The sequence below is a fragment of the Pseudochaenichthys georgianus genome, chromosome 21 (assembly GCF_902827115.2).
Source record: "Pseudochaenichthys georgianus chromosome 21, fPseGeo1.2, whole genome shotgun sequence".
NCBI classification, from domain to species: Eukaryota; Metazoa; Chordata; class Actinopteri; order Perciformes; family Channichthyidae; genus Pseudochaenichthys; species Pseudochaenichthys georgianus.
Window position 1 is genome coordinate 25,653,590 of NC_047523.1, and position 22,479 is coordinate 25,676,068.

The 22,479-nt window shown below is 42.4% G+C and overlaps 1 protein-coding gene across 1 annotated transcript; it reads left to right on the plus strand.

Annotated features, from left to right (window-relative positions):
• Window positions 1-7,619: 7,619 nt before the first annotated feature.
• Window positions 7,620-22,222, plus strand: irs2b (insulin receptor substrate 2b). Its single transcript, XM_034110243.2, has 2 exons — window positions 7,620-11,205; window positions 19,068-22,222. The coding sequence occupies exons 1-2, from the start codon at window positions 7,857-7,859 to the stop codon at window positions 19,070-19,072; spliced, it is 3,354 nt and encodes a 1,117-aa protein (XP_033966134.1). The 5' UTR covers window positions 7,620-7,856; the 3' UTR covers window positions 19,073-22,222.
• Window positions 22,223-22,479: the final 257 nt, after the last annotated feature.

Below are 22,479 nucleotides of genomic sequence, written 5' to 3' on the forward strand. Positions count from 1 at the left end.
CCACTGTCTCTGCCACCTCCCTCCATGCCTGGTTCCTCCGGTTTGTATCCCGTTAATAGTTCTGGTCGTAAAGAACCTGGGTGATTTGCTACTGTAATTTCTCGTTTGGAATATGAGGAAATGAACTGCGGTCTGGTTCTCCCTGCTTACACGCGGTTTTGATTGGCTAGCGCTTCTACTGTCAGATTTGCATAAACGTGTTTGATTGGCTGGCGCTTCCAGCTCAGCTTCAAAAGTTGAACATTGCTCAACTTTGGAATCCTGGAAATCCTGGAAATCTTCGCTTCGCTCCCCCACAATGCAGTTCGGCGAAAAGCGAGGCAAAGTGACGTCATCCCCATTCAAAGTCAATGGGCAGAGAAGCGTTGGAAGCGGTGGAGATTCTTCTGAAGCTGCTGTGTGGACGTACCGTTATACTTTTAGGTTGCTCTATTTAAATCTGTCCTCCTGTGATCTGCTCTGAATACTTATTTAGTGCAAACTGTGAAGGCCTTTTGTTGTTTTCAGTTTTTAAGATTTCAATCTCAATTTTGTTTAGACTTAATCATTTCAGTTTGACTTAAAATCATAACCTGTTTTTTTGTATTACTTCATAACCCTTGTTCATCATGCTTCTTCTGCCGCCATTGTCCTGTGGTTTATTTATGTTATTGTTCTTTAGTATCTTGCATATAGTACATTTTTTAAATAATATATTTTTAAGTTAAAAAGTTTGTATTCCTGAAAGTGATATCTGAGTCTCTATGGGGCTACAACCATTAAATTAAGGTTACATTCCTGTGGTCTTTGTTTTGGCTGTACTACTATTTATGCTGTGTGTTCATCTGTGAAGGCATCCAGCTGAGGTGTTTATTCGGAAACTCTGGAATGAAATTAGCTTTTAAAGGGAGTGCTAGTATCTATAACATTGTGTTACCTCATTTACCCTCTACCAGCACCATTTTGCCATTTTTCCAGATGCTCTAACTAAGGCACAAAGCAATTATGTGTACTACATTTTCTTGTGTGTGTGTGTGTGTGGTGTGTGTGTGGGTGTGTGGGTGTGTGTGTGTGTGTGTGTGTGTGTGTGTGTGTGTGTGTGTGTGTGTGTGTGTGTGTGTGTTTGTGTGTGCATGTGTTTGTGTGAGAGACAGAGAACAAGATAAGAACGAATGTGTGTTTAGGAGAATAGAATGAATATCAGCAGGTCAGATGAGGAGAAGTCAATGTACGCTTAAACCTCTTAAGCCCCCACGGACCCGTATCCGGGCCCGAAATCACGTAATTTGCAGGAAACAACGTCTAAGGAACCTTCATACTTAATAACCTATGAATGTTTTATTCCATATAATGGAAAAAACTCATTTAACTGATCTTTTCATTTAAAAAAAAAAAACTCTAAATGCTAACAGTGAGCCTCTGAATTAGCCCAGAGCGAAAAATGCTAACCTATTACTACGCACCGAAATCACTCCTAGCACCCTTATTACTTATCCTAGCTGCACAATCAACACATCGTTATGATCGTAAGGAGACACAGAATCTAATGGTACCCACCAAACCTCAAAGATTACAAATTCGGTGAGAAATAACAAAAACCTACAACAAAACATGTGGGCTAGGTAGCCCAAAACGCTAAATGGTTTACCTTGGTTTTAGGTCTGGTCAAAACGGGTCTTCAATGGCATTAAAACGATAACAACGATGGTGTAGTTAATCCATAGGTTAATCCAATGTGTCTGTGTCCCCTTTGAAATTTTCTGATAATCCATAAGCAATAAAAACTGTTTTTCCGTTTCCAGAAATCAGAGCAGGGATATTCCTACGCTCTGCAACAAGATTGCATGCACAGAACGCCACTTTTTTTAACATGAGTCTGTGGACGATTTCCCTTCAATTCTATTGGCTCTAACGGTCAGGAAGAGATGTCACATGTCAAAATCGAACAAGCGGGGCCAGAGATATGGAAAATCCCCGAATGGCCCCAGAAGAGGTTTTTTTTGCTAAATCTGTCTAAAAAGGTCAAATATCTCTTGTTTTGCATCAATCTTGATACAGGGTACTTATTATATGTTGTACTTTGGATTCCTAAAGCTTTTAGTCTACTAACCCATCATCCAAGGTTAGTTTTCACTATAAGTACAACATATGTTTTGGACGGACACTATAATTTACAGTTTTTTACCATGTTCAATCTGAGCTTTCTTTAAAATAAAAAACATAATAATTCTGACTTTTCTACATCCAACAGGTTTATCATTACTTTGAGAAAAAATGATTAATTTAACCCTTTTAGAAGGGAAGATATGGTCATTTGTTCTGGGAATGTCATTTTCGAGCCTGAAACCTGAAAAACAGGCTTGGGGCCTAACAGGTTAAACTGAACTAAACACACACACAGACAGGGAGAAGGAATGGGTAGCTTCCTACACACTCTTCCACAATCTTTCTTCCGCTGCAGGGTGGATTAACTTCAAGGAAAAACATCAATACATTGATTATCAACTATGCTGTTGCAGTAGACTACAACTGGGTTTTTTTCAAACACACCTACATTTCTCTTTGTTAACAATTAACTGGCAGATGTTATCATTTGGGCAATTGTCTCGAGTCATGTGATGGCCTCAGATTTAAACAGTTGTTGTAGTCATTATCTTTGATCATAGACACACTTCAATTCATATTTCCTGCCTATTCTTTCTGTCAAAGTCGTATTATTCCTCTTCTGACCAGAGGGGGCTCATGTATATTGTCATATTATATCAAACCTTGTGACTCCAGAAAACGCATAATTATGACAAATGACTGATGATGTATTATGGAGCCTGAAATCATTCATTTATGTTTAATCAAAGTTAAATAGAGCTAACATTTCAATGACAGGCTGCTGTTACGTGTCTCGGTCTGGCTTAGAGAGTCATTTGTTAGGGGAAGACGTGCTCATGAATAAAAATGTTGTCTGTGTATGTCACCGACATAAACATATTACATTGCTTTCTCTTCTGGTCAAATTAACAGGCTATATGGCTGCGTTTGCCTGCATCTCCCTGTCCTTTCTATGAGAGATCAAATAAATATCTGTCTCAGTGACCTGTGAAATGAGAAAATCCAAGTAATTTACAGTTTCTAACAACAAATTATTTAAAAGAGGTGGCTACTTATAAGGAGATAAGATATGGATACAGTTAAGAGGGACATGTTCACAGTTCAGAAAGGTCTTGTATCCCTTTAACTCTACAGTTCTTTATCAAACATGCACAAACTCTACTGCAGGTATAGCACAACATACAACATAGAAAAACATTGCTATTGACTTTATTGTACCATTCAACCATGCCTTCTCTGTGTCCAATTGTAAATTAATCAAAAATAGATTATGTCCACTCCATTGAGTTGGTTAACTGAAGTAATCAAACTGTAATCACTTGTGCTGTGGCTCAATACAGCCACGTGCAGTCATGTCCAATAACACAAAGATGTCTATCGGCACACGCTATCTTTCCTCTAGGTCAGGCCGCATGTGATTAATCAGCACAAAAATTAAGTAGAATTTTCTATTTCACATTTGCGGTATCGATTAGAGAATCGAGTCAATTATGGGTGACTACATGAGATTGAACCAAGCAATCTATATAGTATGTGCTCAAGAGAACAGAAAACAGCCTCCATTGTCATTACCGGGTTACATGGTCTGATTTAAACAATTCCAAGGTTAGTAAGGAACGAAAATAAAATGGCACAAGTTCAAATTGTTTACCCTAATTCTTCCTCAAATATATAACATAGTGATGTCACAGATTGTTACTTATCCAGCCATGTTTTCCACATTGTGCTATTTAAATGCTTATGTTTTGCTGAGCTTTACTTTCATTGTTTTTTTTCGCATTTTCCTCTGACCTCATTAAACCACAATAAGAACAATTCAATTTGGTGAAAGCAACAAAATCTAACAATTATTGTAACTACGAATAATCAAACATGAGGTCTTTTCTGTTTTGAATAAGATTTTTTCTTTTTTTATTAAATGACCCTGTTATAAATCTTGTTGTCAAACAGTTTTTGTTCATTTGGGATTTGGGAGGGGTATTGCTTATGAAAAATCATAGATTTTAATCATAGACATTTTCATTGTATTGAACAGTGTTTCCCCGCTTGGATCTTCCTCGGTTATTCGAAGATAACTTCCTCCAACTTGATGAAGGCAAATCTTAAATAATATTATTTTTCTCACACTTTTTTTTAATCTTCTCTTTGTAACTTTATTAATCGCTATATCAGTAGGACACATCAAACCTGTTGAATAAACGTTTGATTGTTTTTATTCATGCCTGAACTGGGTCAAACAAACAGATCACATAACCCTAATTTTAGCTGATGTTCATTGATGTATTCAGGATTGATTTTAAGGTTTTACTCTTAACTTTTTAAGCATTACATGGTTTAGGCTCATCATTCTCTAGCCAAAGTGCTCCAGGACCCCTTACAGAACATGAAAAACATGTACAGATAGGCAATCTATTTCACTCCGTGACATAAACAGTCCTGAAAAAAAATATTTCCTCTAACAAAAGGATAATATTCAGATCCAAAACATAGAAAACAACATGACCACAACAATACCAATCAGGCTTCGGCTATAATCTGTTGTGCCTATGACTAATAGGATGTGGCAGAGGTTGGTGAAGAGTGTGTGTGATCTTTGGGTGCCAACAACACATGTTTGTGCTGTTCATTTGATGTGGCAGTGAGTGGAGTATCAGCCTAATCTTAACCCCCCCCCCCATGTCCTTAATCTTATCTCATCAAATCGGCGATTCTAATCTGCTTTATGAAGGCTTATGAAATTATCGTTGCACACAGTGACAGTGCAGTGGGTGAGTGAGACCATTTGTGCTTATGACTCAGCACATGGGGCATGTGAGACTGTTTGTATTTGAAGAACAGCCATAGAGCCTGAATGAGATTAGGTCTACACAAAACTACCAGCTACACAAAGCTAGCAACTACTAAGTGAATTTAAAAATACATTATACTTTGCTTATTTACCATACTTTACCGTATTTGATTGTTTGCTCAAAAAAAGTAAACAATGTATATACACACATAACAGTAAAATGGCCCTATCTGTTTTGTGAGGAACGACACACCTTTATCCTTTTACTAGATAAATAAACCTATAAAGACCTAATGAGTTCATACTAGGAGACGATGAGGGGGCCCATTTAAAGCCTAGTCAATCAAGTTCAGCTGGCTGTTTAATGAACTTGTAAATTAATGCACCATGCTGTGTATATTGGAGGATGATAAATATTCATGTAGTTATGAAAAGAGCAAGGACGTATCACAGACACAACCACATTGAGTTTGCAAGCAGCACATTTTATGGGACAATCGCCTACCTTATGGTATTTTATAGACAGCTGATTTGCATTTCTTATGCTTCACGGGTTATGCAAAAATGAAGGAGTTGCTCCTTAAAACCCTGCTTTTACTTCCAACTCAGCCTCTATTTATCTTCCCAGTGTCAGGTCATTGAACAAGGCGAGCTGTCATGGACTTCAAATGCTTCTAACAGAGACGGTCTGTTCCACATTTATCGATTTTAACAACTGTGTACTGTAATATTACATCACACCACACCACATTCACAATACAAACATTCTGTAACAGTTGTTTGCTATGAGAGCGTGTAACGTTTAAGCCCACGTCTGTCAGGTAGGAAACCAAATATCAACACATAGGGAAGCCTCCTCATCCTACAGGGAGATATCTGAGCCTCAGAGGTTTAAGCAGATAGCTCTACATCTATTTATATCTATGCCTTCATGGTGCTTTAGGCAAGGCTGAGGTAAACACAACGTGTCAAATAATTTGAAAGAAAACAACCGCATGGAACTCTAAATCTACTCAGTTCCACTCAAATCTGCAAGCTAAAGGTTATTTAAGGGACAGATCACAAGAGGTCGTTACTTGATTTGATTCTTTTTTCTCATGATAGTAGAATTCAAATCATTGCTACATGGTGGCATAATTGACCTGAGCAGGGCAGGGCATTGTCATTGACCTCGCCTCTAAGGACAGGTTGGTGCTGAGCCAGCATTGTGATCTGAAGGAAAAGGGGGATGTAAAGTGTGTGTGTGTGTGTGTGTGTGTGTGTGTGTGTGTGTGTGTGTGTGTGTGTGTGTGTGTGTGTGTGTGTGTGTGTGTGTGTGTGTGTGTGTGTGTGTGTGTGTGTGTGTGTGTGTGTGTGTGTGTGTGTGTGTGTGTGTGTGTGTGTGTGTGTGTGTGTGTGTGTGTGTGTAAGGTGGGGGTAGTTTGTAACATGTTATCATCATGGGACATGCAACTATTAATAACTGGCACTGCAGTGATATGACTGATTATTTATTGATTATTGATAATGTGTTCTGAGTGTCAATATAGATAAATCCCTATCAATGGTTAAGGGTTCGGTTTGATTTCCATGTCTGCCTTCGTTCACTGTATCCTATTTTCCCTCTGCCTGTTGGGCAGGAAGGAGTAAATCCCTCACAAACTAAAGGCAGCCAGTTAGACACTTTCATCATCACCACGTTATCCAGTTGGCTCCCCCATTTCATCATTACGCACGCTACCAGCACTGACGCATTAAGATCAGGAGAATTTTTTGCGTCATCATTATTTTTTTATATAACCTTAAATGGGTCATACCGCTGTTTCGTTGACAAAAGAGGTCCATTTGTTGTGGAAAAAGCTTTCACCTAGTGTGACCTTTATTATTTTGTTATTATGAGTCCATCAGTTTTTACGGTTTCTAAATGGGAGAACAAATATGCGAGAGAGAAAAAAGAGCCGGAAACTGAGTAAGGGCAAACATGAATATAGCAGTAGGCGACTGCGTTACGCAATAACACACACTGCACTATATCTGGGCTCTACTCCGATTCGTGTACACGTTGTTTATCATGGACGCTTTGATGCTTTCACTGAAGACTGTAAAAGGGAAAGAGGGCATATCACGTTTTAAACGGTGATAGTAGTACTAGTCTGGCTTGGCGACGCACAGGGAATATTCAATTCCTGTCATAGAGCTGCAGTCTCCACGACGTGATGCTTGTTTACCAGTTGGGGAGGACTAGAAGGACTCCATCTACAGTCATGTTAAAATGGTCAAGGGGTTGTGAAAAACACCAGTGGTGGGTATAAGAATATACTATGGGAATACAACAATAAGATTTCTAAATAAACACATTATTCATTATAATAAGTTCCTTAAGTCTGCGCAAATAATAACCAAACTATTCTCATTCTTGTTATTATACTCGAGTTACTATTAATACTAATAGCCTATGATATCCACTTTAATTCCATGACGAAATGTAAGCTTTCGGTTCAGAAACATTTTCTTTGATATATTTAGATTTGCAAAAATATTCACAGAAAATGTTGGATCACAGGACCAGAGCTGCTATAAATAAAGTCCTGACCGACTACGCTCAAATGAGTCGGAAGAGGGCAGAGTAATAGTAGGAGGGATTTTTCCTTCTCTCTCTCTCTCTCTCTCTCTCTCTCCTTTGAATGGTGCCATCTCACTCAAGCATTCATAGCGTTTCCACCAATAAGCCCAATGAGCTGAGTGCGCACCGCCCACTGTCGGTGTGTGTGTATTTGTTTCTCCTCCTTTTTTCTTTTTTACACAGAGCTGGATGTGTAGATCGTCACATGTTGTTTCGCCTCCACAGTCCGGACACTAGCAGACATGTGTTATTTATTGCTTTGCTGTGGGATAAGACGAACGATTGCACAACCGGCTCTGGAAAGAGAGGATTAAAATAAAGTGCGTTTCTTTAGCAACTCGAGGAAAGGAAGCATTGTGTCTGATAGCGAAGGACACGAGAATGGCGAGTCCGCCAACCACGGGAGATCAGCCGTTATTGGCCAGTAATACGATCAACAATATCAAGAAATGCGGATATCTAAAGAAGCAGAAACATGGACATAAGCGTTTTTTCGTTTTAAAAGAGTCGAGCGAAGGTTCCCCTTCCCGACTGGAGTACTACGAAAGTGAGAAGAAATGGAAAAACAAATCGGCCGCCAAGAGAGTTATTCCCCTGGACTGCTGTCTTAATATCAACAAGAGAGCGGACGCAAAACACAAATATCTAATTGCTCTTTATACCAAGGATGAGTATTTTGCAGTGGCTGCAGAAAATGAGCAGGAGCAGGAGAGCTGGTACCGGGTGCTGTCGGATTTAATGACAGAGGGGAAAGTCTACGACGGCTCGGCGTCCAACTCTGCGTCCTCACTGGTTGGCTTCGACGAGGCGAGCTACGGGGTAATAACCCCGGCTACCGCCGTCTACAAGGAGGTCTGGCAAGTAAACCTGAAATCAAAAGGCTTGGGACAGACCAGAAATGTGACCGGAGTGTACAGGCTATGTCTCTCCAGCCGGACTATCAGCTTTGTGAAGCTGAACTCAGAGGTTGCCTCCGTCATTTTACAGCTGATGAATATCCGGAGGTGCGGCCATTCTGACAGCTTTTTCTTCATTGAGGTTGGTCGGTCTGCAGCCACGGGTCCGGGGGAGTTCTGGATGCAGGCGGATGACTCTGTGGTGGCTCAAAATATCCACGAAACTATCTTGGAGGCTATGAAAGCCTTGAAGGAGTTGTCGGAATTCCGTCCCCGCAGCAAAAGCCAGTCATCTGGGACAAACCCCATCTCTGTGCCCACCCGGAGGCACCTGAATCATCTCCCCCCCAGCCAGACCGGGCTCACCCGGCGCTCGCGCACTGACAGCATGGCTATGACCTCTCCTGTGAGCAGATTTTCCTCCTGTAGAATACGCACGGCTAGCGAGGGCGATGGCACCATGGCACGTCCCCTGTCAGTGACTGGCAGCCCCCTCAGCCCAGGGGTCCACAGGACCCTCCTGACCAGGTCTCACACCATTTCGATGCGCCCTTGTAGAACATTTGAATTTTCTTCCCTCCAGCACAGTAAGTCCATGTCTATGCCCCTGTCTCCTTCCCCACCCATAGCCACCCATAGCCATGGGAGTATGTCCTCCTGCCCAGACACCAGTGCCCCCCGCCCCTCCAGCTGCAGTGCCTCCTTCTCAGGCTCCCCCAGTGATGCTGGCTTTATATCTTGTGAGGAGTATGGCACTAGCCCTGCGGACGCACGGGACCTTAGGCTACCGCTCTCCCTCCGTAGCAACACTCCTGAGTCTCTGAGAGCAGACACCCCCCCCTCCCGGGATGGCAGTGAGCTTGATGGCTACACCATAATGGAGCGGCAGAATGGTTACCGCCGGTTACCGGAGCTGGAAAAGGCTTATCGAAAGCGCACATACTCCCTCACTACCCCCCGCCAGCCGAGGGGTCCACCCCAGGTATCTTCAGCCTCTCTGGATGAGTATACTCTTATGAAGGCCACTTACAGCAGTGGAAGCCAGTCTTTTCGAAGGTGTCACACAGCCTCCCCAAAAGGCATCTATCCTGAGGATTACAGGGATGTTCACATGGGCAATAGTGGTCTCCAAGGTGACAGTGGCTATATGCCCATGATGCCAGGTGTGCCACCGACAGGATCCAAGCATGACCCCTACATGCCCATGAGCCCAATGTGTGTTTCTGCTCCAAAGCAGATCATCAACCCCCGCTCACACTCTTCAGCAGGACTGGTCCCACACACAGACTCCCCTGGGAGTGTTTCACTGGAGGACAGTGGCTATATGCGGATGTTGTGCGGAACCAAAATGTCAGTGGAGAGCACTGATGGAAAGCTCACCAATGGAGAGTACCTGAACATGTCTCCGGTTGACCCTCTGGGGTCTGTCACCCCCCCAGACTACATCCTCAGTCCTTCAGGGGGAGATACCTATCCCCTGCATCATCACAGACAGCCTTATTTTTACAGCTCTCTGCCACACTCAGTTAAAGGCCAGTTGCAGCGCAGCGGGTCCACAGACAAAGACCAGTATGTGGTGATGAGTTTACAGAGACAGAGCATAGAAGAGGAGTCAAACTATTGTCCTATCTCTCCGGTGGACTCTGAGGCCAGCAGTTCTCCGGGGACACCAAGCACCCCTTCTTCTGCCCCATCCCCTGCCCCATCTCCTCTCAGATTAGCTCGGGTGGATGGAGGTCTTGTACACAGGAATAGGGTGTGTCGGCCCACCCTCCTGGCTCTGGAATCCCTTAGAACTCTACCATGTATGAGTGAACACCCGCTTCCCTCAGAGCCACGCAGCCCTGGAGAGTACATCAACATCGACTTTACTAGTGCTACTCGCGACCAGCTGGCATGTACAGAGAGCTCCGAGTCATCTTTGAGTTTTATCTGTGAAGAGGGGGGATCCCTGCCACTCTCAGACTATGCTAATGTTGATGTCATCTCCCCGGGTCACCTTGGCCTACACAACTCAGGGGCTTCTCCCCTTGCAGGGTGCCTAGACCACAAGCCTGAAGTTCTGTCTTGTCCTAGTGTGGTGAAAACCCATCAGAACAGGCAGGGATGTGAGAAGGGAGAAGAGAAAAAAAGCATAGAGAGAAATACTGAGGAGAGGGGGATGGTAGAGGAATATCCTCTCCAACAGCAGGTGAGCCAGCCTGCTCCAGTCAAGGATGACTACACTGAGATGACTTTCAGTCCTCCGGCCCCTCTACCTGCTCTCTGCCCCCCTGAGGATGCCCCCCTCCCCACCAGCCCCACAGCCTGTGTCCAGAGACTCAGCCTTGACAGCAGCATTATGGATGGGGTGCCCGCTGTGGACTCTTTTCTCCTGGGGGGTCCTTCGTTATCTGGATCCCTTGTGGATCCACACAGAGGGGCCAAAGTGATCCGAGCTGACCCTCAGGGGCGCCGGCGGCACAGTTCGGAGACCTTTTCCTCCACCACCACTGTCACACCAGTGTGCCCATCCTTTGCCCACGACACCAAGCGGCACAGCTCTGCCTCTGTGGAGAATGTGTCGCACACTGTCTGCAGCTCTGAGGGTTCAGACGAGGACAATAGCAGCAACAGCCCCATGTGCAGGGACTTGTCAGCTGGTTATCAAAATGGACTTAACTACATTGCCTTAAACTTGATGGAGGGAAACATTGGAGGATCCAGGTTAGGCAGCTGTGATGGACTTCTGAGGTTCAAGACGACAGCCTGTGGATGCAAAGGGGGCATGAACGGTTTCAACACTAGCCCCTACGCCAGCATGGGATTCAAGGAGACTGCGGCTGCTGTTAAAGGTGAGTGTTTTCATCATCGTCACACACACTCATTCATGCAGTATGTTGAGGGAAGGGAGTGGTGTCAGGGCTTAAGAGTAGGATAGAGATCCGCCTCAGGGCTACTGTATACTCTGCAGAGATATGCTAATCATTGCTAACCAGCACTTCTGAGCTCCTATTTTATTCCAAAGTTGAAAATAATGATAGTTTTTAAGAGAACAAACTGAGAACAAGCGGCTTCATTTGTGTGTCTGCAGTTGATCCTATGTGTTTAACACAGACAATAGATTTAACCTGGAGCCAAAACATAGTGTGTAATCTACTTCTGGTTAGCTATATTATAACCATTTCCTTTCATATAATCCTAATATTGCATTACTTATCTGTAGTTTAAAATATAGGCAAAGCCACAACCATGATCCTCTGAAATAACAACCTATTGTGTTATGTAATAAAATGTATCAACAGCGTTAACCAGTTGCATCCGTTTTACACTAAAACAAACCGACAGCAGTTGTCAGTCTTAAAACTTGGGCTACTGTAGCTCAGATGAGTAAAGTTGTTGGGTGTTGGGTGTAGGCTGCGATGTTTAGATAGAATTAGTCTCCTACTCGTCACACCCATGACAAATCTCAAGGCTGTTCGATGCTGAGGAAGGCTGTTTGCTCAGTCTTTGATCTGCTTCAAACTGCACAGAGTGAGATTGCAGAATAGAGACACCGGAAAACGATGGTTTACATAGCTCCAAATAAAAGCTTAGAAAATAAAAAGCACTAAAGTGTGCCACACCTCACAAGTACATACTATTCACAGCATGTTGTTTTTGCAATTTATTGATTTTCTCAAGGGAAACCACAACTGTATTTCAATTTAGCATTCAATAGCTTTAACAAGGTTTTATTTTGAAACCACCTTATTCTGAAAAGTATGGCCGAAGTTGTCATATTATATTTTGGCTTGCTTGATGCTGCTGTTGTGTATTTGTGATTGGTCTCTTCCCTCAGTGACGCAGTTTTATTCCACGTCAGTGTTTTAAAAAATACATGTAGTCTGATCCATTGACGCATGCAGCATTACACATGATGCGCACATGGAAGTAGCTAAAACATGCAAAGAAAATATATTTATTTTCCCTCTTATTGTATTTATTGTATTCTAGCTTTTATAAGGCTGCTATGGGTGTAAAGCATGGTGTAAAGGCATGACATCCCAATGACTAGGAGTTTTTTAAGTAGGACGAAACAATAGCCTAGTATATTACCTTTCATCTCATTTTGTTCACTATCCCTGTGAGTCAGGAGGCTGTGTACACGGTGGTGAAATACTAGAGTTTAATTGCTGTTTGTGTTTTTTACGACAAGCTTGTCTCTCTTTGTATCTGTCTTTGCTGGCTCTCATGCTCTGAGCGCAGGCAACATGGGGCTTGGTGCAAGTCATCGGGTTCCCCAGAAAAACAAGTGAGTCAGTTGTTTATCAATTGTCAGGTACTGGGTTTCAGGACTGGAATGCGGGCGGTGTGCAAAGGTTGCTGGGAGAGGTGAATGCTCACTTGTTTTTCTAACCTGGTGGGATGGACCCAGAGCGAGGATTTTTTTCTTACTTCGTTCACAAACACATTAATTGAACAATGTTACACAAGAGTTGGCACTCACACATTTTATTAAGAACATGTAAATGTATGCAGGCACACACACTTACTTGTTGTGAACCTTAACACCCTATGTGAAAGTTCTTGTCCATAGACTTCATTGTGTCCTGGAACTTTGTCTCTTATAGGACAGGGCCTAATTATTGAATATTTGTACCACACTGGAGACGTTTGTCCAAGGTTATGAGAGCAGGGGAGGAGGAAAGAAGTAGGCGGAGGAACAATGGTGAAGGATGGATGACTTTGTGTGTTCTTCATTGACAACATAATAGACAATTGAACTGTTGCAACGGTGGAATGGAGGAGTTACAAGGCAATGAAGCAACAAAAAGAAGTTCCATTCTTGCAAGAGTGGGCCTTTCTCATTTCTTGGTTACATAAGCCCTTCCTAACAAACAAATAACTTTGTACATAGTAGTGAATGACTCTGCTCTCTGATCAGGAATGTAACCATTGTTGCAAGTCATTGATACTTATCAAAACACAAAAACACCTCTGTTCCTTGTGTGTGTTTGTGAGGATAAGAAAGTACATGAAAGTACTACAACCAGGAAGGCCTTACCACATTATTGTGTTATTATCACTGAGTAAACTATGATTTGCAATTCCAGCAGGACATACATTTTTATATTAAATTAGGATCCGGAAATCAAAATCCGGTCGGAGAGGGATAGAGACTTTGCTCCTAAGCAGATCCTCCCAGTCTGTATATTCATGTAGCTCTGTGAGGATTATTGGGTCCATTAGTTGAGGGGCTACACTGTTGTTGTTTGGGTTTTGGCCCTGACATGAGGTGCACGGAAAGGGGAGGTGATGGGCCAGAGGAGAGGGCTGTTTAGCTTTCAGTGCACGCCTTCTGGCCCTGTCGACAATGTCAGTTTCTTGACCTTTGAACTACCAATGTGTGTGTGAGAGACTGTGAGCGGGGGAGGGATATTGCAAAGGGGACATTTCCAGAAAAGCACACACCTCCATCTAGGGGTGGGCGATATTGAAAAATATGTTATCACGATATTTTCAAGCAGTATCACGATAGACGATATATATCACGATATTTTTTCATGTCGGTTATTATGGTTATTTTTCAAGTTACTTAACAGTACAAGCACCTACAAGGTAACAGAAACTAAAACAAAAAGGAGTAACAGACCAAAATAGCATTTCAAGCTGGTTTTATTTCAGAAATGAAACCCTGAATGAACAAGTGAGCAGTGAACATCAATAAACGTGAAAAGGAGGGTAAAACATAACTAAGTAAAACATAAAACATCAATGAGGAAAAGTCAGTGCCAAACAATTAAAATGTAAACTTTAGAGTAGACTTGAAGTGTAATAAAATACTTAAGCATAACTGAAGGGAAAAACATAAAACGCCACCGCGTCAGTTATGTCTTTCCACCATTTGCTAGTCTTTTCATAAGGAGCCCCTTTATGAAATGCCTGCCCTATGGTAGTTTGTTTTGGTGCAGTCGCTGCGGTAGATTGTGCATTCACACGCGGGGGACCTTGCACTCAGTCTCTGCATGCTCTTTCTGGTGCTTGCGTTTGAGGTGGTCTCGTAAGCCCGACGTGTTGCCATCTGTCGCTTTGAAATTTCCTTTTTTGCATATTTTGCAAATTACATTTGTTTGCTCCATGTCTGTTGTGTTATATCCAAACTATTTCCATACCACAGACATAGAGTTCTTTTTGGGGACTAAATCTAATTCTTCTAAATCAGAATCTGACTCTGCGTCCATTATTGCTGTGTGTGCAGACTGCCAATGTTGTATTTTCCCTCGCTGCAAAGAAAGGGGGCGGGGACTTTGGGAGTGTGTCAAACAACTCGGACTGAACGAAAGCAGAGGTGCGCTGACATTGTGAAATCGATCGGGCTTGATATATGGTGAAATTAAAATCAGTAGGTGAGACTGGGGGAGCGGGAGGGGAAGAGGCTCTCCGTCCGCTGTCATAGCCCCCTGCGCCGCGCACGGAGAGCCTCTTCCCCTCCCACTATTTAAAAAAAAATCACGATAGGACGATATCTCTGAAAAAGCATATCGTGGATACCTAATATCGTCACGACGATATATATCGTCATATCGCCCACCCCTACCTCCATCTCTGTGGGGAAAACAAAACGGGGAGTGTGTGCACTATGTTTGCATCTTCTTACTCCCACCCCTTTTTAGAGTAAATCTCTCTTGCCAATCTTCTCTTTTCTCCATTAAAGCTCCTTTAATGGAGAAGCCCCTGTGCCCCCCCCCCCCCCCCCCGGTCACTTTTTTCCCACTTCTGTCCTCATCTTTGTAATGTTTTTCTCCCTGGCTAAAAGTAGGGGTGCAGACAGAGGGGGAGACTGACTCACACTCTCCATGACTTTCATTAGTGGGCACAGACTACTTTGTCTGCGCGTCTTCATCTCTTGTGTGTGTACATGTATATGGGGCCATAAGCAGATGGTGGAGTGGTGGAGAGGTGGGGGGGTCAGGGGTTTTGCACCTGCCCTGCCAAGCAGTGCTCACTGGTTCTCCCTTCAGAGGAGAGTGACAATACGCTAATGGCTGGCCGCCATCTGCCACAATAACAACAGGGAGAAGGTGGGGGTGTGGCGAGGCAGTTTCAAGAAGCCATGCACCAACCCAAAACCCTTCCCCCCCTTCTCCTCTACGTCCTCCTCCCCCGTTTCTCTCTCCAAGCATTGGTTTCTGTTTTTCAGAAATCATGTGGTCTACCCCCCCTTTGCCCCCCCTCCTCACACACACCTTCTCCACACCGGTTCGTTTGAGCTGAGTTTATGCTGTTGTTATCTGACCTCATTGGACTGTCTCTGATTGGCTTTTCACACGAGGCCAGTGAGGATTGTCTAACGATGCATTAAACAATTAGCTAGTCATATCTGATCAGAGCCAATAACAACACTCTCACTCCTCTTGCTGCTTCACTTATTTCACACTGCCAACAACAAAACCAACAATGTATAGCTAACTCTTTTTTTAGCATTGAATTCAAATGTGTAGAGCATTCACTGTTATTGGATCAGTCAATTTACAGGAAATTAATGAACAGCTATTTTGATTGATTTATCTTTTTATTCATTTTTAATTCCATTTTTCTTTGGTTCCAGCTTCACATATTTCATGATATGTATCTTGTAGTTGGTTCATATCATTGAATTGTTTGGTACTTTTGGTGTGATAAAAGCAAGACATTTAAAACAATGTTTTTGTTGTGGCTTGTTTAAAGCCTGATGGTAAAGTCTTTGACAGAATAGCTTACAAGTGCAGTTAGTTTGTCCACATATCATACATATATATACAGTAAATACCGTATATTGCCCTTTTTATAGTTAAATAATATGCGCCTACATAATATGTTGCTGTTGAACAGCCAAATAATTCCACCCTGGAACATTTAGTGCCACCAGCAATGCCTCATTATTTGATTACGTACTATAATTTGAGGAACATTACATCTTTGTCCTCACCTGTACTGTACACCTCTCCCCTTCAGGCAAATACACACACCTGGCCAACTGATACATAACTCTCTGAGTAAAGTAGGGCGGGGTGTTCCAGTGCTAGCTAAAAGAAAAGGCAGCCTACCATATCCTCAGTTTAGCTTGGAGGTAAGAAGGATTACATTCACTTCAGGATTAGACATAGTTGAGAAGCTTGTTTTGCCTAGAGGATGAGGAAGAGATAGAGCTTCTGTGTGTAGTAGTACTTCCACACAAAACACACACTAGTGTAATGGCTTCAGACCGATTTTGTAGATTTTCATTCATAATAGTCTGGCTCATCATAAATGCTTCTCTAGCTCTCTGGACCCAATTACTGTATTAATGCTTCTTCATAGAGGTGTATTATATACAGTAGTTAAGCATAGGATTAGCTCTCAGCTGAGAGGATTGGCTTTGTCATGTGTGTTAGCAAAATAAAACATTTGGCTTTAACACAGTAGGTCAAACTAAAGAAGACTTAAATTCACAAACTTCGGTTCTGGGAAACTGCAATTGGCTTCTTTCATAACATTCGGACATTTATAGACCACATTTATTAATTGAGAAAAAAAAACAAGTTATCTTGCTCCAATGTTTCTGTGAAAAGCCACCGAATGAATGTTCAAAGATACAAAATAATGACAAGTTTTTCCGGAATGTGTAATAATTAGTCAGCTGGAAGCAGGGTAAACATGTTGTTTTTGTTTTGTTGGTCATAGAGGTGTGGGAGGTCAGGGGTGAAGAGTCAGTCAGTGTTTGTTTGGTCAAGCGCTGCTGTAGATCAGGGAGGAGCTGGCAGGGCAGGAATGTAAACAGAGCAGATCCAGACCCTTGAATGTGTGTGTGTGTGTGTGTGTGTGTGTGTGTGTGTGTGTGTGTGTGTGTGTGTGTGTGTGTGTGTGTGTGTGTGTGTGTGTGTGTGTGTGTGTGTGTGTGTGTGTGTGTGTGTGTGTGTGTGTGTGTGTGTGTGTGTGTGTGTGTGTGTGTGTGTGTGTGTGTGTGTGTGTGTGTGTGTGTGTGTGTGTGTGTGTGTGTGTGTGTGTGTGTGTGTGTGTGTGTGTGTGTGGGGGTTGTGACAGGGGGCACCGTTTTTTTAGAGGGGTGTGTGCTCCAAAAAGAGGAGGGGTAGGAGCCATTGGGTTCATTCCCCGCTGTACGACTGTCCCCTTCTCTCAAACCCCCTCCCCAAATCTCCCCGCCCACCCACACTTTTTCGCAAAACAGCATGTGTTTGAATAGCAGTGTGTGTGGTGAGTCCCCATATGTGCACATTGTCCTATAGCACCATTGTTCATACAATAGTCATCATGTTTTTTAGAGCTTATGGACATGGCTACACTTGATTGCTAATCTGAGCTGTTGGTGATTCAACTCTCCTTCCTGGCAGATCTCTGTCATTCTCACCCAAGTGTCTGCCTCTACAGGCCACTGTAGAAACACACACACAGTTTGTTATCGACCGCCCGGTCCCATGACCTCAACGCATTCCTCTTCCTCTCTGTCAGGTTGATTCTGTTACTGTGGTTTTTCCACAACTTTGAACCCCAACTGTTTCTATTTTCATCTGTCTCTGACACCCATGAAAAGATGAAGAGACAAAGCTCAGCCAGCACAGGTGGCCCCAGGATGGAAATCAATTATTCTGTCTTTAAATTGAACTCCAGGGTACCATATTTTAGTATTTGTAGAAATGCATCAGCCTTAATGCATTTTATTAACTTCTTTGATGTTTTGGTCATCAGTAAGTGTTATGGCAAACATCTTTTAAAGTTTTTGATTTTATATTAACCTTGATTTGCCTTTATGGTGCATATAGGGCAAAGAGAGAGAACAGACGTGTGTGTGTGTGTATATGGTGGGAGCGGTTGAGAAGGGGCTACTAGTGAGGACTCTGAATGAAAGGTTTGTTTTACAGAATGACGATCACATCCAGCTTTGTGAAAACAGCTCTTGTTCGTGGCTGGGGAAGAGAGGAGACAGCAAATGAGGGAAGAAATGCAGCCGCGTAGAGGGGCTTTGTGTGTGTTTGTGTGTGTGTCAGCCAAGACTTCCGCTCCCATTTGATAGCTCTGCATGCAAATGAAACCTCACAAACAAGTACACCGGGGCAAGGGTCAGCACAGCTTTCCACTGGGAGAAAAGTGACACTGTAGATCCATGAATTATAGTGGGCAAACACACAGCTGTGGTGTGTGTGGGAGTGAACCTGACATTGTTTGTTCATTTGACTTCAGTAGGTTTGCAATCAAGAATACCTAGGTGTGTGTGATTGTGTGTGACTGTTGTTGCTGTCTCCTTTTCCATCACAGGAGAGTCCTGTGTCAGCTGCACACTGCTAAATGCCACTTTGTTTTTCCCCTGCCATGAAAGCACCTGCCACTTCAGTGTCTACCAGCTGAGGAATACACACACACACACACACACACACACACACACACACACACACACACACACACACACACACACACACACACACACACACACACACACACACACACACACACACACACACACACACACACACACACACACACACACACACACACACACACACACACACACACACACACACACACACACTCTCTCTCTTCCTCTATTGCTTCGTCCTATGTAATAAATCACACATACTGTGTGTACGTACACTTAAATTAAGTCTCCCTTACGTAGTATAAACAAAAAAAGATAATAAAGTTAGATGAAAGATCATGTCTATGAATCTCATGGCAACTTGTTTTATTTTTCTTCTTTCAGAATAAAGGCTGAAGGGTCCTCCCACCCCTCTCCTCTCCTCCCTCCTGTGAACGTAGGATTTCACTGCAGCCAAGTGACGAGGTCGCCGCAGCGACAGCTGGACCATGTGCTGCAGTCGATGTCCTTTGACCTCTTTACCGCCTTTGAGGGTCGCAGAGACAGCCATCACCATGGCAACACGGACACTTGACCCTTGCCCCAAATCTTCGCTCTGCTTTTTCTTGGCACCAAAACATTAAGGTGCCATTGCTGCTGCTGTACTAGATTACCTTAAAATAACAAGAACTTAAACAGACTTTTAACCCTAACTCTAGATTGATAACTATTTATCTCTACATACACCTGCAAAATTATTCTGCAGTATATTGTTATTTTACTTATTCTTATTGTTATTATTGCCATTCATACATTTTCAGCTGGTCTGCTTTTGGCTTCAGCCAATAGTTGCCAGATACTCTGAACCAAACCTGCAAAGAATAGCGTGCACACATATACACAAAATACCTTTCATGCATACAGATTACATATATTTATTTATTTATTATGTATGTATGCATTTAATGAAGTGTGTGTGTGTGTGTGTGTGTGTGTGTGTGTGTGTGTGTGTGTGTGTGTGTGTGTGTGTGTGTGTGTGTGTGTGTGTGTGTGTGTGTGTGTGTGTGTGTGTGTGTGTGTGTGTGTGTGTGTGTGTGTGTGTGTGTGTGTGTGTGTGTGTGTGTGTGTGTGTGTGTGAATTTGTATACAGATTGTACTGCAAAAAGAGGTGGCATTTATGAACATATTTAAAAATCAAAGTTAACAATTACTAAAAAGAAAAACCTACCTCAGCAAAAACCAGGTTGGTACCAATTCACAAGGTAGAAATATATATAAAATATTTATTTTCAGAGGTGAATGTTTTTTAAAAATCACCAATCCAAAGCCTTACTCTAGCCATCAGCCCCCGTCTGATGGACCTTTTTAAAGTTTGGACCTATAAACACGCAGTATATCAAAGATATAACAGATCATCTGACTGAATGTTCACCAGAGACAGCCTCTCTGAGATTACGATTCTTCTCTCCCAACCTTACATTTATTACAAGAGTATGTATTAAAGATCCAGAGAGGACTTTAGAGGAATACCTGATATTGCATTGCCTCAAACATGCATGAAGTTTTCACACATCCACACATTGCAGCGTGAACCAGATTCAACTGGACCTGAAAACCAGATCTGTGGCCTGTCTGAGCCCAAGTCTCCCACCTTTATACACTTTATACTCAGCCACTGCACACGGTACATCCTGCACAGTCTGCAGGAAGTTATGACCTGTCAGGAGAAGAGACATGGACATGAATGTTTGAAGTTATTAATACAAATTAACTGGACAGCTCAGAATCTTACATTTTCTCACCTGATGCCTCATTGCAGAGCTCTGCCAAGCCACATGGTTGTCTGGCAGGTGCAGGAAGCGCTGGGAAATGTGGCAAATCTGATTGGCTGTTCAATGAGCCGCTCGATAGCTTGAATCCACTCGAGGCTGAGAGAGAGCCAGACGAGACACACAGGAGCTAATGCATGGTCTTACACTTACAAACTTTCTAGATTGTAACACAAGACACATTGAATGTAGTACATGCTGTGCTCTGAGCTTGGGAACACACAACCCAACAACGACCACAACAATTGCAACAACGACAGTAAAATATGCAGAGGTACTGAATCAAAACTATGATGCTGATACAAGCCGAATTAAAGAAGCAAACCAGGGGAAGTATCTTTTTATTTATCTGAATTCACTGGTACTTAACCGTTGCCTATATACTGTAAACAGTGCGGTGTTACAGAGAATTACATTTAACAAACGCTGAGAAACTTTGAGAGATGTTAAGTTAAATAACTTATGTTGTTTGTACTGTACATAGTATGTGTTTGAGTGAACTTTCTGATACAACAAAAGCACTAATTAAGTTATATGCTAACCAGTTTGGTTTGGCTTGATTTTTTTAAACTGTCATGGGATAGTCTTGTGAAATGAATGCCACTACGAGGACATTTTCTAATGCTGTAATTCTGAAAAAAAGATTTGGAGAGAAATCATTAATAATTTACATCAATAATTCTTGTTACTTAGGTACAACACAAATGGCATATATTTACAAAGATGTACCAAATGTATAAATACTGTTAATAATGGTTGTTAAACCTTAAATCTGATTTTTGCTGTTTGTACATTTTTTTCCTCCAAATTTGAAATGAAAACTTTTTTGTGTTCGTTTTTTGCTAATCGAGCCTCTTGGTGTTTTGAGGAGTGTTTTGCATTTGAATAATGTTTCAAGTTTTTATTCAGCATCTAAAGGATACAAACGTGGGCTTATCTTGCTGTGTCTTTCATTGTAAATATTTCATATTCTGCATATTGTAATGCTACTAAGAGATGATGATTTAAACTTAGTTCATTGCTTTAGATTGAATAGATTCTTTATAGACACATGCAATAAATAATGATGTTATTTAAGAAACTATTTGCCTCTCTGTTTCTGTTCTCCTCCCTCTCTCCTCCCTCTCTCCTCCCCGACATCCCAAACAAGCACTAGCTTTTCATCTTTTATGTGAATAGGCACTCGCCAGAGCAGATGTTTCAATTCAGTTCCCTGCCTCTTTAATTAAGAAACCCTCATTAGGAAAGAGAGGACATCTTGATTCTCTTTCATTTCCCATGTCTCTCCTTGTGTTTTTAAAGCCCTGCTTCCTATCGAGAAACAGTGCATTAAGAATTGGGTGTAGGCCTAACCTTGTGTTGCCTCCAGCATTAGCATTGTTATTGTTTTTCTGCGCTTGGCTCCCAGTCCCCACCCCCAGCAATAGTAATTGGACCAGCATGTTGAAACAGACCCTGGAACTGGGAGGGAATCAATAACACAGTGATAGGATTATGATCTTGCACCCTTAGCCATATGCTGTCAGATTATTCATTCTCACAGCCTTGCTAATTAAAATGATAATTCATGCTAAGAGTATAGGTCTAATAGTCTGCTATGGCATGTATTTTTTCTTTTAATGTTTATTTTATTAGCTTTTCTTTTGAATGACTGCTTAATGTCTTTCATTTTTTGTAAAGCACTTTGAATTGCCTTGTGTTGAAACGTGCTATATAAATAAACTTGCCTTGCCTTGCCTATGGCTAGTGTTGTGTGTTTGGATTGGAGGAGGGGTTGGCTTTAGGTTTGTATGCATTTGCAGGGTGGGACATGACATGTTAGTACTTAAATCTTAAGTATGTGAGCAGTACAGATGGCTTAAGTCAGAAAGGGGTGGACGAAAACAGCTGGAAGGGAGTGGCGGTGGAGAAATGTGCCGGTTGACTGACAGAGCAAGGAATGGTTAGCCTGAAGGTAGATCTCTTCCATTAGGCTGATTTGTCCCTAT

Bases quoted from the DNA above. Each gene is read 5' to 3' on its own strand.
- irs2b (XM_034110243.2), top strand. From the start codon at position 7,857: ATGGCGAGTCCGCCAACCACGGGAGATCAGCCGTTATTGGCCAGTAAT.